This window comes from Loxodonta africana, chromosome 4 (genome assembly GCF_030014295.1).
Source record: "Loxodonta africana isolate mLoxAfr1 chromosome 4, mLoxAfr1.hap2, whole genome shotgun sequence".
NCBI lineage: Eukaryota > Metazoa > Chordata > Mammalia > Proboscidea > Elephantidae > Loxodonta > Loxodonta africana.
Window position 1 is genome coordinate 35,518,426 of NC_087345.1, and position 16,324 is coordinate 35,534,749.

General features: G+C 44.4%; 1 protein-coding gene across 3 annotated transcripts in view; it reads right to left on the reverse strand.

Moving 5' to 3' along the window:
• The window catches only part of ELK3 (ETS transcription factor ELK3), a 92,907-nt gene that overhangs the window by 24,928 nt on the left and 51,655 nt on the right, over positions 1-16,324 (reverse strand). For all 3 annotated transcript variants that reach the window (XM_064283710.1, XM_064283709.1, XM_064283708.1), the window contains one exon: positions 5,517-6,311. In XM_064283710.1, coding sequence (XP_064139780.1) covers positions 5,517-6,311 — 795 coding nt within the window. The remainder of the gene's footprint in view (positions 1-5,516; positions 6,312-16,324) is intronic.

Consider the following 16,324-nt stretch of genomic DNA (forward strand, 5'->3'; position numbering starts at 1 on the left):
AGCTGATGGTTTTTGTTTGGTTTTTTAATTATACTGTGGTAAAATGGAGCCCTGGGGGCACAGCAGTTAAGAGCTCAGGCTGCTAACCAAAAGGCTGGCAGTTAGAATCCACCAGCAGCTCCTTGGAAACCCGAAGGGGCAGTTCTACTCTGTCATATAGGGTTGCTATGCGTCAGAATCAACTCGACAGCAAACAGGTTTGGTTTGTAGTAAAATATACATATAACATGAAAGTTGACATTTTAACCATTTTTATGTGTACAATTTTAAGTGTACAATTCAGCGACATTAATTACATTTACCATGTTGTGCAATCATCACCACTATCCATTTCCAAAAGCTTTTCATCCCTCCAAACAGAAACTCAGTACCCCTTCAACAATACCTTCCCATCCCCCACCCTCCCTCCAACCCCTGGTAGCCACAAATAAACTTCTGTCTCTCTGCATTTGATGGCGACTTTTCTTAAGCACATCATGTTGTGGAGCTCAGTTTCTAATCTGAATTTGGGCCGACACAAAGCTCGTGGTTTAATGAGGTTCCCAGAGGGAATTGTAACCACATGACACTGGTCATGCCAAACAAAAATAAAAAATAAAAAACCAGTTGCCATCGAGTCAGTTCTGACTCATGGCGACCCCATGTGTGTCAGAGTCGAACTGTGCTCCATATGGGTTTTAATGGCTGATTTTTTTTTCCAGAAGTAGGTCACTAGGCCTTCTGCAGCACATCTGGGTGGATTCAAACCTCCAACTTTTGGTTAGCAACCAAGTGTTTAACTGTGCCACCCAAGGACTCTCAAGACGCTCTTAATTCTACTCTTCTTCCTCCATGTTTCTAGCTGAAGATAACGGACCTTGGGAGTTTCATTTTCAAGGTATCACTGTATTACAGCACGCTTCCCATCACCTCTAAAGCCAACCATTAGGAAAAGCTTATAGGAGGTTCCCACAGGTAACCAAATGTTCGTGTGCAAACAGTATCATACTGCACACGGCACACCCCATAGAGGACGCTAGGGTTGCTGTGACAAAAAGGAAGCAACAATGTAGGAGGGAAACAAACGAGTTGCGAGAGTGAGGCATGGCTGCCTGTGGGAGATGCCCCCCAGAGTGCACCTAAGAGGGAACAGAAGCCTGTCACTCCCATGGCCTGGGGGCAGTTTCAGGGATCCTCCAGCTCATGCCTCAGGCTGAGGCTGAGAGGAGTTCAGTAGAATGGCTGGTTGTTGAAAGAGGCTGTACCCTTCAAAGGATGCTGTTTCTGACTGTCCACTGGTGGGAGAAATATGGAATTGATGGGTCATTTTATGGCATACTGTATTATCCTATGTTGACTTTATATATATATATATATTAACCCTCTGAAGCAGCTCCTGGGAGGTGGAATGTCAGAGAATCCAAATCCTACATTAACTCCAAATCAGTTGCCATCGAGTCAATTCTGACTCATGGCGACCCCACGTGTGTCGTAGTAGGACTGTTCTCCACAGGGTTTTCAATGACTGTAATCTCACACAAATAGATCACCAGGCCTTTCTTCTGCAGTGCTGCTGGGTGGACTCAACACTCCAACCTTCATTTAGCAGCTGATAGGGTTAACCATTTGCACCATCAAGGGGTTCCTACCTTGACTGCAGGCCTACCCTAATCCTAAACGACCTGAGGCTCTAGTCTGAGGTCAAGATAAAACAGCCTGAATATCCTCGCTGTTAAGGAAACCACCTGGGTGAAATCAGCCAGAGAATTGGGTTTTGAATACCAGACCCCCAATCCTGACCTTTCTCTTCTCTCTGGTTTCTCCCTCATTATCTCTTTTCTCCCTCCCTCTCTGCCAACCATGGCCAAGCCAGGTGCAGGCTGACACTCCTGGAATGTGAGGGAATCTCAAGGTGGGGTTTAAGTTCTGGGGTACTGGCTTCTCACAAACACAGCATGATTCCCTGAGCTCTGAACAGGTTTAAAGCACTCGTATGCCCTCCCTCCTTTGGTCCTAGGCTCTCTCTTGGCCCTGGCCACCCTAGTTCTACTCCCCTGCCCTCGGGAAGCCCTAGTCTCATTTCTTGAATTTCCTCATCCTAACTCAAACTTCAGGGCCTCGTCCTCCCAACTTTGCTGAGGACCATGTACTCTCGTCTGCCTAAAGCACGATGAAAAGCATCCTGGCTTTCCTATGCTTTCCCCTCTCTGCTTTTAGGTCATTTTTTTTAGTAGGTTCTGTCCTGAGGTCTTGAGCTTTGTGTCCATTCATTTGCAGACACCCTCTAACCGAGTCTCCTATTAAGTTCCCTCCTCCCCTCAGCCCAGCCATACCTTCCCTCAGCCCCACTGAGGGGCTGTTGTTAGGTGCCGTTGAGTCAATTTTTGACTCACAGTGACCCCCTGTGATGGAGCAGAATTGCCTCTTAAGGTTTCCTAAGCTGTAATCTTTACGGAAGCAGATCACCGTGTCTTCCTCCTTTGGAGCTGCTAGTTGGGTTGACACCGCCAACTTTTTGGTAGCAGCTGAGTGCTTAACTATTGTACCACCTGGGCTACTTCACAGTATCTAGTCTAACACCACACAGCAAGCCAGAGGAAATTTCCTCTGAGCCGACTACAGGGTTCAGAAAAGGTAATACAGCCTGGCAGAGAAAGCAGGTACTGAAATCAGAGTTGGCTTTGGCCCGGCTTTAGGCCTTGCTAAACCTTATAGTTGTAAACACAAAGGAGGTTAGGGGAGGTGCTCCTGAGATTGTCCAGCCTGCCCTAGTTTCTCAAGTTACCTCTTTGAGCTATCCCAGGAGTCACTGTTTCTGAGTCACTTACTCGGCAGCCCTTAGTCACTGGGCAGTTTTGCTTTGCTAGAAATGGCTGACTTAAGAGCACATGTGCTCATTCTGACCCATAACTGAGCCCTCAGCCCACCCCTCTGTGGTTGCAAACATGGTAGCACCAGCTTAAAAAAGAAAAAAAATAGTAGTTGAGTCAACTCTGACTATGGTGACTCCATGTGTAACTGTATTCCATAGGGTTTTCAATTGCTGATTTTTCAAAAGTAGACTGCCAGGGCTTTCTTCTAAGGCACCTCTGGGTGAACTCAAACCACTAACCTTTTGGTTTAGCAGCAGAGCACATTAACCGTTTATACCACCCAGGGACTCCTACCACCAACTGACAAGCTTAACTTGCCATGAAATCCCTGAACCACAATCTGGAAAAGCCATGCAGAGGGAAATGGCAAAGAGCTGCTTTGCAGACCTCAAACTTCTCCATGTCCCTCAACTGCCATCATGATCAGGGACAATGGAGCATTTCCCTAGTGACAGTTCTGCAGGGGAACAGCCATGACTTTTACTTAAGAGCATGGCCTCTGGAAGCAGACTCACTGGGCTCAAATCCATTCCTACCACCTATTTGTTGTGTGATCCTGGACAAGGTTACCTTACCTCTGTGCCTCATTTTACTTAGCTATAAAAGGGGAGTGTAATAGTAGCTACTTCATAGGGTTGCTATGAAAGATATATAAGGGGATGTGTGTAAAGTGCTGAAAATAGTGCCTGGCACATGTGCAGAGCTACAATAATGCTGATGCTGATGACAAGAACGCTAATGATTACAGTGGCTGGAAGAATAAGTGTTCTGACCCATACTCTGGAGGCACAAAGCTCAATGATAACAGTACTTACCAGTTGTAGCTCACTGATCACGGCCATTATTCCATTAAATCCTTTCAACAATCCTTTTCCCAGAGGTGGGCACAGGCTCAGAGAACAATTTCCCACAGCCACACTTCCACTAAGGGGTCTAGCCTGGCATTGAATTCTGGCCCGTGACCTGACAGCCAATGCTCTTAACCTCTTCTGCTGCTAAATTGCATCCATGTTTTCAAAGGGAAACAGCAACTGGTACCTACTTTGTCACTCAATGTATATTTTAAAGGGAGCCCCTGGATGGTGCAAACAGTTAATGTGCTCAGCTGCTAACCAAAGGGTTGGCGGTTCGAGTCCACCAAGGGATGCCTTGGAAGAAAGGCCTGGCAATTTGCTTCCAAAAAATCAGCCATAGATAACTCTACGGAGCACAGTTCTACTCCAACACACACAGGGTCGCCAAGAGTTGGAGTTGACTTGATGGCAACTGTATTTTTTGTTTTTACTTTGTCTTTGCCCTGCAACTGCCATTTGGGCAACAAAGGGCATGTGAGTATTTTACTTAAAGGAAGAGTCTACTTTATCGTTAGAATTAATAGCAACGAAGACTTTCTTCCTCCATGAGTTTGTTTTACCCCCACGCGATGTGGACCTGGGTTTTCTCAGAGTAGCACTGTTTTTAGTACAGCATCTCTTCCTCAGTGTTTGGTGTGACCCTTTCATTTCTTATTAATGACTCACAGAACAAGCCCAGCTCCACAATGACAACAGCAATGGCGCTATCAGTTAACATCTGTTTTCTTGTTAAAACAAATGGCTACTTATTAAGTGCCCACAGAGAGGACTCCACCATAAAGATTTCACAAAGCCCAAATGCCTTCGGAAATGTAAACTGACCAGCTCAAGTTTCCCTAGGAAATAACGGTTTCGATCTGCTTTAACAGCCAATGTGCACGTTACATCTTTCGATCACCTTAGGCTACTCAAAGCAAGAAAACAATCAAGCATCTTTCTGTAACCAAGATAAGCAAACCTTTACTCTTATGAACACTTTGATCTGAGGATGGCAAAGTAATTTCCTCTCACATTTACACAGACTGTGGGACATGAGTCGTCCCTGGGTGATGCAAATGATTACCATGCTCAGCTGCTAATGGAAAGGTTGGCAGTTTGAGTCCATCCAGGAGCCTGGTGATCTACTTCTGAAAAATAGCCATTGAAAACCCTATGGAGATCAAGGACCCAACAGACAGGTCCTGATCAAAAAGAGGAAAAACATGGAATAGAACTTCTAACTCATATGGAAACCAGACTTACTGGATCTACTGAGACTGGGGAAATCCCCGAATCTAATGCCCACAAATAGTCTTTAAACCTTGAACTGAGACTATCCCATGAAGCCATCATTAAACTAAACAATGGTTTAGCCTGATTAATAAAGAAGGTTTGCTGAGAGCATAGAGCTCTTACGGTTATCTATATGAGTGAAAACTGACAACTGTTAATCTAAAGCACAGATGGGAACTTTAAGGGGCAGAGAGCTTAAATTAATGGTGATGAAACAATATGGGTAGAGACAGTGAGAATGTTGACACAACATTAAGTATGTATCCAATGTTATTGAACTGTTCATGTAGAAATCGTGAATGGACGTATGTCTGGTTGTATACATAGCCACCAAATATACAATATATGTATTTAAAAAACCCTGTGGAGCACAATTCTACTCTGACACATATGGGGTCACCAGGAGTCACAGCTGACTCGATAGTCACTGGTATAGATCATGACTCCTAGGGATTATCTTTTAAAGGATTGGAAGGTAGTAGTTTGGGTTGCTCTTTCTTCCTTTTTGCTAAACTGGGATGACAGGGCTGGCTCTTACCTGTGCAGTGAAGAAGGCTGGGGTGAGGGATCCCGAGGGCAAGGCTGGGCTGTTAAGGGCGATGGATCCAATGTCGGTGCCGGAGAGCACCAGTGGGGGTGCAGAGATTTCCAAGCCTTTGGGTTTTTTGGCCTTTGGGGGGAGAGACAGCGACTTGGTCTTGGAGCCCGATGACAGGTTCAAAGGCTCCAGGGAATCCGAGTCATGGCAGGTGGCCTCCAGGAAGAGGCTTCTGTGTTCAGAAGGGAGGGGTGAGTTGGGGGATAGGGATGGGGACCGCGATGAGGAGGGTGACGCGGAGGAAACGCTGGCAGCATTTGGCAACATTAAGGAGGAGATCTTGGCTGAGACGGACGAGGCCAGGTAGGCAGATGCAGCTGCGGCCTCGGACGTGGAGGGCAGGGACACCACAGGCCTGGTGACATGCTTGTTGGTTTTATTAGCCACAAACCTGATGACAGTCCTGACTTCTTCCACGGGAGGACTGCCTTCAGGCTGCTCCTCCAGCTTCTCTGTCTTGATTGCCTTGAAAGAATCTGGTGGGTTCTGTAGGGAGTTGATGGTGAAGGATGAGTACAGGCCTGAGTGGATATATTCATTGCGGCTCGTGCTTTTGAGGGCCGACAGGCTGTGTTTGTGCGCCTCGCGGCCCTCGGGCGGCACCTTACAGTCTCTGTCCTGCAGCAAAAGGCTCTCCCGGCTGATCTCCACTGCGTGTGGATCCATCTTCAGTATCTCTGGGAAAGAGACAAACTTGTACACAAACTTCTGCCCAATCACCTTCTTGATGATGTTCTGTGAATACAAAAGTGAACAATTACAATATTAGTACACCAGGGAAACTGAGTAACAGAGTCAGAGTGGTGAATTTTGCTGGCAGATGCACCAACATATTCCTGATTTATACATCTTTGCTAAAGTATCATGGAAAAAGGAATAAGAGACAGAAGAATTGAGTTTGCATTTTGGCTTTACCAATTACATACCAGCGGTGTGGTCTCTGGCAGACTGAGTGTCATTTTCAGTTTCCTTATCTGTAAAGGGGAGCCTTGGCGGCACAGTGGTTAAGCGTTTGGCTGCTAACCAAAAGGTCAGCAGTTCGAATCCACCAGCTGCTCCTTGGAAACCCTATGAGGTAGTTCTACTCTGTCCTATAGGGCTGCTATAAGTCAGAATTGACTCGAAGGCAATGGGCCGTTTGTTGTTATCTGTAAACGGAGTCCCTGGGTGGTACAAACGGTTAACGTGCTTGGTTGCTAACAGAAAGGTTGGAGGTTTGCATCTATCCAGAGGTGCCTTGGAAGAAAGGCCTGCGATCTAATTCCAAAAGATTCCAACCTTGAAAACCCTATAGAGCACAGTCTACTCTGACACACGTGGGGTCACCAAGAGTCAGAATTGACTGGACGGCAACTGGTTTTTCACTGATAAGGTGAGGATTATCATACCTATACCTATACGTATACTAAGAGTTGCCATTTCTTAAGCACTTACTCTGTGGTTGGCATTATCCATACATTATCTCATATAATCTGTACTACTAAATCTGTAAGCCTAAAAGGAAGGTGCTATTATTCCCACTTTAAGAATTAGGAAAATAAGCTCAGAGAGCTTAAATAACACACACAGCCATATGGTAAGTAAGTGATAAAGGCAGTCTTTCCTTAATCATAATACAGAATTCTCTTACCCACCCCTGGGAGTTGTGAGAATTCAGGGCAATAATAATGTGAAAGTATTCTGTAAGCTGGAAAGCATTATAGAAATGTAAGTCATTATCACCAAGCACCACAACATTTTCTTAAATCATGTAACCATTTTTTTCTTTTTTAATTTTCTGCCAAGAAAGTCACTGGAGGAAAAGCAACTTGTCTGTTTGGATACTGACGGCATTAATATGGTATTTTAAGTTGCTGGAATCCACTTCTGGCTCTTCAATTTGTGGCTCTGGTCCTCAAACATGAGGATGTAAATGAAAAACAATCATCATTGCTACGGCTTCCACACCCCTTTGGGAGGACAGACTTTATCTGAAAGGCTGTAGTGTTCTTGACGTTTATTAGATTGATACTATCAAATACTATCTACCAAATACGTGCTGTGGGCCTCACCCTATGCTTGACTTTCTGATCTAGGAGCTTAAGGGAGACAAATGGCTTCCCAGAAGCACAAAGAACTAGCGCCATCCTGTGGGAATAGGTCCTAGGATGTTTCCTTATACACAGTTTCTCTAAAACTTGGTATGAACCAGGGTTAAAAAAAAAAAAATCATTTGCAGGAGAAGAATTTTAGAAACAGCATTTATTGAGCACTTCTGTACTGGGCCATTTATGCAAGCTATCTCATTTAATCCTCACTAACTCTCTTGTAGGGTGGGAGGAAGCATCCTTGAGACCTAAACAATCTCAGAAAGAGGGGGGCCACTTGCCCAAGATCCACAGATCTACCAGTTGATTCTAAAGACTAAGCTTTTTCACATCTCCACATGTGAATTCTGGGAGGGAGACAATCAAAGAGCACCCAAGTAGACACAAAATTGAATCAAATGTTGGTCTTCCTTTTGTGATCACAGTTTGGTGCATAAATATATTGTGTTTTTGCCTGGCCCTTGTTACATTAAAAACCAGTTGCCATTGAGTCGATTTCCCAACTCATGGTGACCCCATGTGTATCCGAATAGAACTGTACTCCATAGGGTTTTCAATGGCTGATTTTTTTGGAAGTAGATCACCAGGCCTTTCTTCCGAGGCATCTCTTGGTGGACTCGAATATCCAGCCTTTTGGTTAGCAGACACATTCATTAACTGTATGCACCACCCAGGGATTCCCTTGTTACATTACACATTCCGATTTGCCTTCTCCCCCAAGTGAATCATTGAATCCCAGATGTGAATTTATCCTGTGGTTGGGAGGGAAGGGTACATTTACCAGGTCACTGAGATTTTCAAGGAGGAATTCCTCAGGGCAGCCATCTAAGGTGGGGACACACAAGGGCCCCATTCAGCAGAAGAAACCCCAATAATTCAACTCCCAGAGAAACCATGCTCAGCACCAGTATGCAGGAGCCACCAGGGGACACGTTACATTCGGTAATGAACAGTCCCATTGCCCAGCAGCCTTGAGCTCTGGCCTTCAGTATAACCCCCTGAGTCCTACTTACTCCATCTGACCTCATTCTCACATTCACACAAGCAAAACTGAAAGCCACTTACAAACCTTCAGAGAAATTTGTGAACCTTCAAAGTTTCTACCAGGTGTAGCACCAGGCCTGGGTAGAGAGCATGCTTGGAAAAATCGGCTCCCCAGCAGGAAAACATTATAGGTGTTGTTGGACCCAACCTGACCCCTAGTCAGTTCCTATTAAAAAGAAAGTATGTTTAGGACAAACAGGCTACATGAGCCATGGCCTCATCTACCTTGAGGCCAGAAGAGCTAGATGGTGCCCGGCTACCGCTACTGACCGTTCTAATCAGGGCCACAATAGATGGACACTGATAGAATGGGAGAAAAATGTGGAGCTGAACCTCAAATTTACCAAAAAAGAAAAAGAAAGAAAGACAAGAAACCAGACCTACTGGACTGGTTGAGACTGGAGGACTCTCCAAGACTATGCCCTGAGATATTCTTCAAACCTTGAACCAAAACTAACCCCGGAGGTCACCTTGTAGCTAAATAACAGACTGGATCACAAAATAATGAACTGAACATTACCCATAAGTATTGTGCTCCTTTAAAAAATTACCTGTATGAGACCAAATGGTCAACAGTTACTTTAAAACAAAGATGAGAATGCAAGGGTGCAGGGAGACTAGATAAATGGAAACAGAACAACCAGAATGGAAATAATGAGAATGCTCATGCATTGTGAAGAATGTAAACAATGTCACTGAATGACTTGTGTATACATTATTGAATGGGAACCTAAAGTGCTGTGTAAACCTCCGCTGAAAACTCAATAAAATATTATTAAAAAAAAAAAGTATGCTTGTTTGCTCTGTTCATTCTTCCTCTGTTAAAATTCTAAAGTATTTTTGCTTTTAGCTCATAAAAGGGGAAACTTTATTTTATCCTCAACCAGTTTGAATACTGATCTAAACTGAGTGAATTTTTAGATTCCAAATAATGCCACAGAAGAAAAGAAGAAAAAGAAACCATATGGTCAGAATCATTTCTTCTGGCCAGTCTTCATAAACTAACTCTAAACAAACAAACAAAAAAAACTTTAATTTTTTTTTTATGGCTATTCAGAATATAATGTTTGCACAGGGATTACACTCATGAGAGAACCAAGAAGTATTGTGGGGCTATGAAAAAAAAAAGCCTGTTCTCAAAAAATGGTTGGGAATTGAAAGGCAATCTCAGGTAGAGATTGTTAAAAAGAACATGATGTACAACTTACATGTCCATCAACTGGTAAATGAATAAATAAAAGGCGGTATATCATACACAATAGTATGATACTATTCACCCATAAAAAGGAATGAAGTACTGAAACATTATGTAACATGGATGAACCTGAAAACATTATGCTAAGTGAAGGTAGTCCAACAGAAAAAGCCACATATTGTATGATTCCATTTATATGAAATGTCCAGAATAGACAAATCTATAGAAACATAAAATAGATTAGTCATATGCTAGGGTTCAGGGTTGGGATAGGAGGTTGAGGGTGGGTAACAGCTAATGGGTATGGGGTTTCTTTTTGAGGGGCAATAAAAATATTTTAAAATTGTGGTGATCTATACTGAAAACCATTGAACTGTACACTTGAAATGGCTGAACTGTATGATACATGATTTATATCTCAATAAAGGTATTTTAAAACATGAATAATCAAGTATTTGACATGTTTAAATAGAAGACAGTGGGAACTTTCTGGAAGGCAATTGCTATAACATGTTAAACCCTTCTCTGAGTACAATAAAAGATACAACAACAAGGACACTGAATAGTAGCTCAGCAAGAAGGGCCCTTCTGCGTAGGCCGAGTCTCCAGAACACCAAGAGAGCTTCTAGGAAAGGTCACATAATGACTGGGTTAGACAGAATTTAATAAGCTCACCCAAAGGAGGAAGTTACTGTCTTTAGGAAGAACTAGGGCAGGTCTTGCTTCTCTAGAGACCAACTGGAAGGATGGATTAAATCTGGCTACCAAGACAATAAGGAACCCTCGTGGCATGATGGTTAAGTGCTCAGCTGCTAACTAAAAGGTTGGAGGCTCAAACCCATCCAGCTGCTCTTCTGGAAAAAGACCTGGCGATCTGCTTCCATAAAGATTACAGCCAAGAAAACGCCATGGGGCAGTTCTATACTGTCAAATGGGATCGCTATGAGTAGGAATCAACTGGACAGCATACACTGCCACCACCAAGACAATCTGAAACCTCTGTAAGGGCTAGAGGCTGGGAATGGAATAAGCAAGAAGAGGGTAGGGTGTGACAGAGTAAGTAGCTCAGAGTGAGGCAGCCCTGCGTGGCTGAGAGCCCAATTCCACATGGGGTTATCTGTTCACATGAGGGCAGCTGGTAAGGAAAGCCTCCCCACCCCCGCCAGGTTGCCCACAGCTGGACAAACAGGCAGCTAGGTGGGCTCAAAGGTGGTGTGCACTTCTTCTAGGGCATACCCGAGGAGCATACTTATGGCATGTATGTTTGAAGATCTCTCTGTAGTCTCCAAAGGGAAGTTTCCTTCCAAGAATTTCCCCCTTCTAAGAATTTGTGAGGGGTTTGCTGAGAAAACTGACAGTGTAAGGGAATACTAATATGTAGTATTTGTTGCACACATATTATCTGTCAGGCTCTGTACCCGTGAACTTGACACCCATCAACTCATTTAACTCTCTAAGAGGTTGGAACTATTATTATTCCCATTTTAGGGATGAGCAAACTGAGGTCCGGGGAGCATAAGTTACCCAGGGTCATAATCTAGCACTAAGGAAAGCTGGATGTCTCCCAGGCAGTCTGACTCCAGAGCTCTTGGCCACTTTGGAGGGTGGGTACAGGAACTTGGGCTAACCTGGACAGCCCAGAACATGGAGGCCCTTTTGGCAGGGGCTTTTATTATGACAAGTGATGAGGACATTTAGAAAAAGTCCGATTTCACCCCTTCATTCCCAGACGCACAAGTATTTGTTACTTACAGTTGCCTGGTAACCTGAGAGATGCTTGTCTGTGTCCAGAGGAGCTAAATGACTCTCCAGAGTGGTTTTAGAGAGACAGTTGCACACATCTGCTTCCCTTTACATACGGTAGACCAGCCTCTTCATTTGTAATTTCCCATTAAATGCATATTTACAACAAAGGGCTGACCTCTTCACCCAGCATTCCATGGGAGGTTACAGGGAGCAAGGACAGGACTGACTTTGGTGAGGAGGGGCAAGCAGCAGCCATCTAAACACACACCAAGTAGTGCTTCCAGAAGTGGAATACCAGGTACTGAAATTAACTCCACCGTCACCACATACATCCAGGTCAGAGTTTTCAGAGTGCAAGGGCCTGAGGGGCCGGCAGCCCTTTGGGGGCAGGGTATGTGCAGACTCTCTGAAGGGTCCCTTCTCAACTCACTGGCCACCATTGGCCACTGAAGGCATATCTGCTGATCCTGTAGGAGTGTCCCTCAGTTATCTCACCCTAATGTGCTAGTGAACACTAAGACAGCAAGTCATATTTCTACTTCCTTTGGTTATATATGCTGCCCTAAAGGTCCCTGGGTGACACAAATGGTTTGCACTCATATACTAACCTCAAGGTTGGCAGTTCAACCCACCCAGTGGCACTGTGGAACAAAGGTCTGGCGATCTGCTTCTGTAAAGATTACAGCCAAGAAAACCCTACAATTCTACTCTGTAACACATGGGGTCTCCATGCTTCGGAATCAACTCAACGGCAACAGGTTTGGTTTGTTTGTTTTTTAATATGCTGCCCTGGCAGGTTACAGACTCATCTACAAAAATTGGCATGTCCATGGGTGTATTTCAATATGAATACACAGAGTCAGCTCTGCCTTCTAGTTACTTTCGAAGAAAACAGAGCCATATTCAAATAACCCCAAATAGTGGATAAATCAGAAATACCTCTATTAAGTATTACGATTTTTAAAAATTATATAAGGTGCTAGGTAATGTAGAAATCCTTGCTGAGCTCAATTTACCTTCTTAATGATGACATTATTAGGATAACATGAAGATAAGTTAACAAAATGACTGTTGAATGTTCCCTAGGGAGAAATGACCCAGGTTCAAAGGCAGAGGTTTAACCCCAGCATGGGACAGAGTATTTCGTCGTGCATGGGGTCACTATGAGTCATGACCTACTTGACGGCACCTAATGACAACAAGTCTCCCGGTTGGTGAAACCTCTAGTTATAAATTTCACACATAGATCTGCATGTATGGAATTCGGGTGCTTTTCTGCTTGCATGTTTAAACTGAAATAAATCTTCAAGGCCATATGTAAACCCCTCACACCTCCCATGAGCGTTTAATAAACTGTAATTTCATTTATCCAGTCAGCCATTTGCTCAGCAAATCTCTGCTGCATATGCCCACTTTGGTCTGGCACCCAATTCTGATCCATCTGGTTTTCATGTGTTCAGGCTTGTTACCCAGCCTCTTCTCTCTACTCCCCAGGGACTGCTCCTGGTCCTAGGAGCGATCAGATCTACTGTGGGTGCCCCAAGGTGATGATTCTGGCTCCTTTGATTCTCCGTTTGAGGGCTCCCAGAAACTGCAGGACCCCCCCCCACCCCGGATTTTGCAACTTTCCTCCCTTATTCTCAAAATCGAGAAATGTTGCAGCTCACCAAGAAAGAAAGGTTGTGCAAAAGATTCTCCCTAAGAAATAACATAAGCCACCATCAAGTCAGTTCTGACTCATGGTGACCCCATGTGTGTCAGAGTAGAACTGTGCTCCATGGGATTTTCAATCATTGATTTTTCAGAAAGAGATTGCCAAGCCTTTCTTCCAAGGTACTTCTAAGTGGACTTGAACCTCCAGTCTTTTGGTTAACAATCTAGCCTGTTAACAGCCACTCTCCTAACAAATAGCCTGGACTTTTTCTTAATCCCATCACTGGCAGCAGGGCTGGGTAAGGAGGACAGAATACGAGAGGACCTTTACAATAAATACTGTTTGATCCTATCACAAGGGCTGTTAAAAGGAGGGGCTCCAGAGTCACTGCTGAATTCAAATGCCAGTCCCATCTCTTACTAGCTACGTGCCTCAGTTTCCTCATTTATAAAATGGGGACAGATGGCACTGAATGAGATAATCCACATAAAGCTTACAATCGAATGCCGATGCATCCACACATGATAAGCACACAATATATGCCAGATATTAGCATTATCATCATCATTTTAATACTCCCCATTTAAGCAAAAACAAAACAAACAAAAATACCACCCTGTGTCAGCTCCAATGACAATATAACAGTCACAAACTAAACCTCTTAGAAGGCTCAGATTCTACTGGCTTTAACCAAAGTTTTGGGTAGCGTGTTCAGTTGTAAAGCAGACAGAATTCCATCTGGTTTGCATATCTCAATCAAGCAGGGAAAATATGATGTTTTATTTAGTTGGGTTCAGACAAGAAAGAGATGCAAGCATATCATGCCTAACATGGTCAGCACTTGACGTTGACTGTGAAGAAAACCTCACACAATCCAATCAATGGGGGAAGTGGGGGATGGGGGAAGAAGTGCTCAGCCTGCAGGGAGCGGCAGATGTGAACAACTGCTGAATCCCAGGGTTCCACTTAGCTTGCGATCGCAGCCCACAACAGAGACACTCATTGCACATCAGACCCTATAAGGTGCTGCAGACAATAACCAGACACCCCAGCTGATCTCAACTGTTCACAGATGCATCTCAGAGCAAGGAACGTGCTGCCCAGTTTTGTGGTGTCTGCTCTGGCCGAAGTCTCTGATCGGGGCTCCTGGGTGAGGGTGATGGGGAGCTGGTGGTCCTTGGTGCCTGTCACCAACATCTCTGGGGCAGGCGAACCAGGAGCTGCAAGTTCAAGTCTGAGTAGACATACTGGACAATGGGTTTATTTTTGGCATGTTCATCACATCATTGGTAGATACCCTGCCTAAAAGGAACCAGTGGAGAGGAAGGACAAAAGGGAAGAGGTGAGCATTTATGAGGACCTACCACACGCTGTGAGGCATTGGTGGTTCAGCGGTATGCAGGACATCCGGGTTTAATTCTCAGCCAACGCACCGCATGCACGACCACTACCTGACTGTTAGTGGAAGCCTGCGTGTTGCTATGACGCTGAACAGGTTTCAGTGGAGCTTCCAGACTAAAATGGACTAAGAAGAAAGGCCTGGCAATCTACTTGCAGAAAATCAGCCAGTAAAAACCCTATGGATCATAAGTATCTGACCTACAACTGATTATGGTGATGGCGGAGGACCAGGCATTGTTTCTGTTCTGATGTGCACGTGGTGACCATGAGTCAGCGGGGTGGGGGGGGTGGAGGCGGGGGCCGCCTGATGACAGCTAACAACAACGACAACAACCGCCTTGGCAAGATGGGTCTGTAATACTCATTTTAAAGATGAAGAAGTTGAGGCTCTAGGTTGAACAGAAAGGTTCTTGCCGATTTTTGACCAGATACGGATGCATTAAGTATTGGGAAAGCCATACAATGAAATATCATGTAGCCATTTAAGAGGACAGTACATTGTTAATGTCTTTCAATGTCTTTAAAATATACATTGGAAATAAAAATAAAATAAAATATACATTGGGTAAAAAAGGCAGCATGCAAGAGATGATACCATTAGTTTAATGAAACAATTGTATGCATTTAAATAAGCAGAGAAAGACAGGGAAAAAAAATCTCAACAGCAGTAAAATAATGTCTAACAACAGTTTGTTTTTTTTTTACAGTAGGATTACCAATGATTTTCTATTTCTTTTTGCTTATCTGTATTTTCATATTTTAAAATAATATGAATTTAATATGTGTTACTTGCTAAATTAAAGCTTTTATTTTTATTTTTTAAGAGTAAGAAACAGGCTCTAAGAAGCTTAATAGGCCAAAACGGCACTGGTGAAGCTGAGGTTCGAACCCGATCTATCTAAAGCCTTTTTTTTTCCCACCACACCCTTTCCCAGAAAGCAGCTGCATTCAGCCTGGAGGCCACTTCTAAAGTTAATCCGCTAGGACCGGGGCGCTCTGCATACCAGAGTAACAGTGGGGTTAACTGCAGAGTGCCTGGGAAAACCAGCTTCCTAGCTGAAGAAGCACGGTCCTTGCTCAAGAGTGGTTATTTCTAGTTCCTTGTGATGAAGAGCCCAACCTTCCCTAAGGCCTGCTCTTTAACTGGAAATAGAACTGCCTCTGTCCACCCTACAGGGTAGATGAGCTGCCTGCTCTGATGGGACATGCTGGCATAAGGAACGGGGGTGGGGTAGGGGTGGGGGTAGAGCATAGTGCTCCCAATGCAGCAGACTGGGTATCAGAGGCCCACTTCTAAGCCACATGACATCCAAGAGTTGAGGGTGATGGGAAAAATGACAGGAAGCTAATATCCACAATACACAGCCCAGTTATGCACCCCCACCGCTCCCCCAGCAGCAAGAATGCTTGCAGGGAGCACAGAGGACCTGGCCCGCAGGCCCGGGTGCCCACAGGCCTGCGCAGAGCAGCAGCTCACACGAGGCCCAGTCGAGCCTTGGCAGCCAGATGCTACAACGGAGCCATCTCTCGGGTGGACATACCTGGGTTTGAATCTCAACTTCTCTACGTATTATATGACCTTAAGAAAGTTATATTAACTTCCCTTTGCTCACCTCTAAAA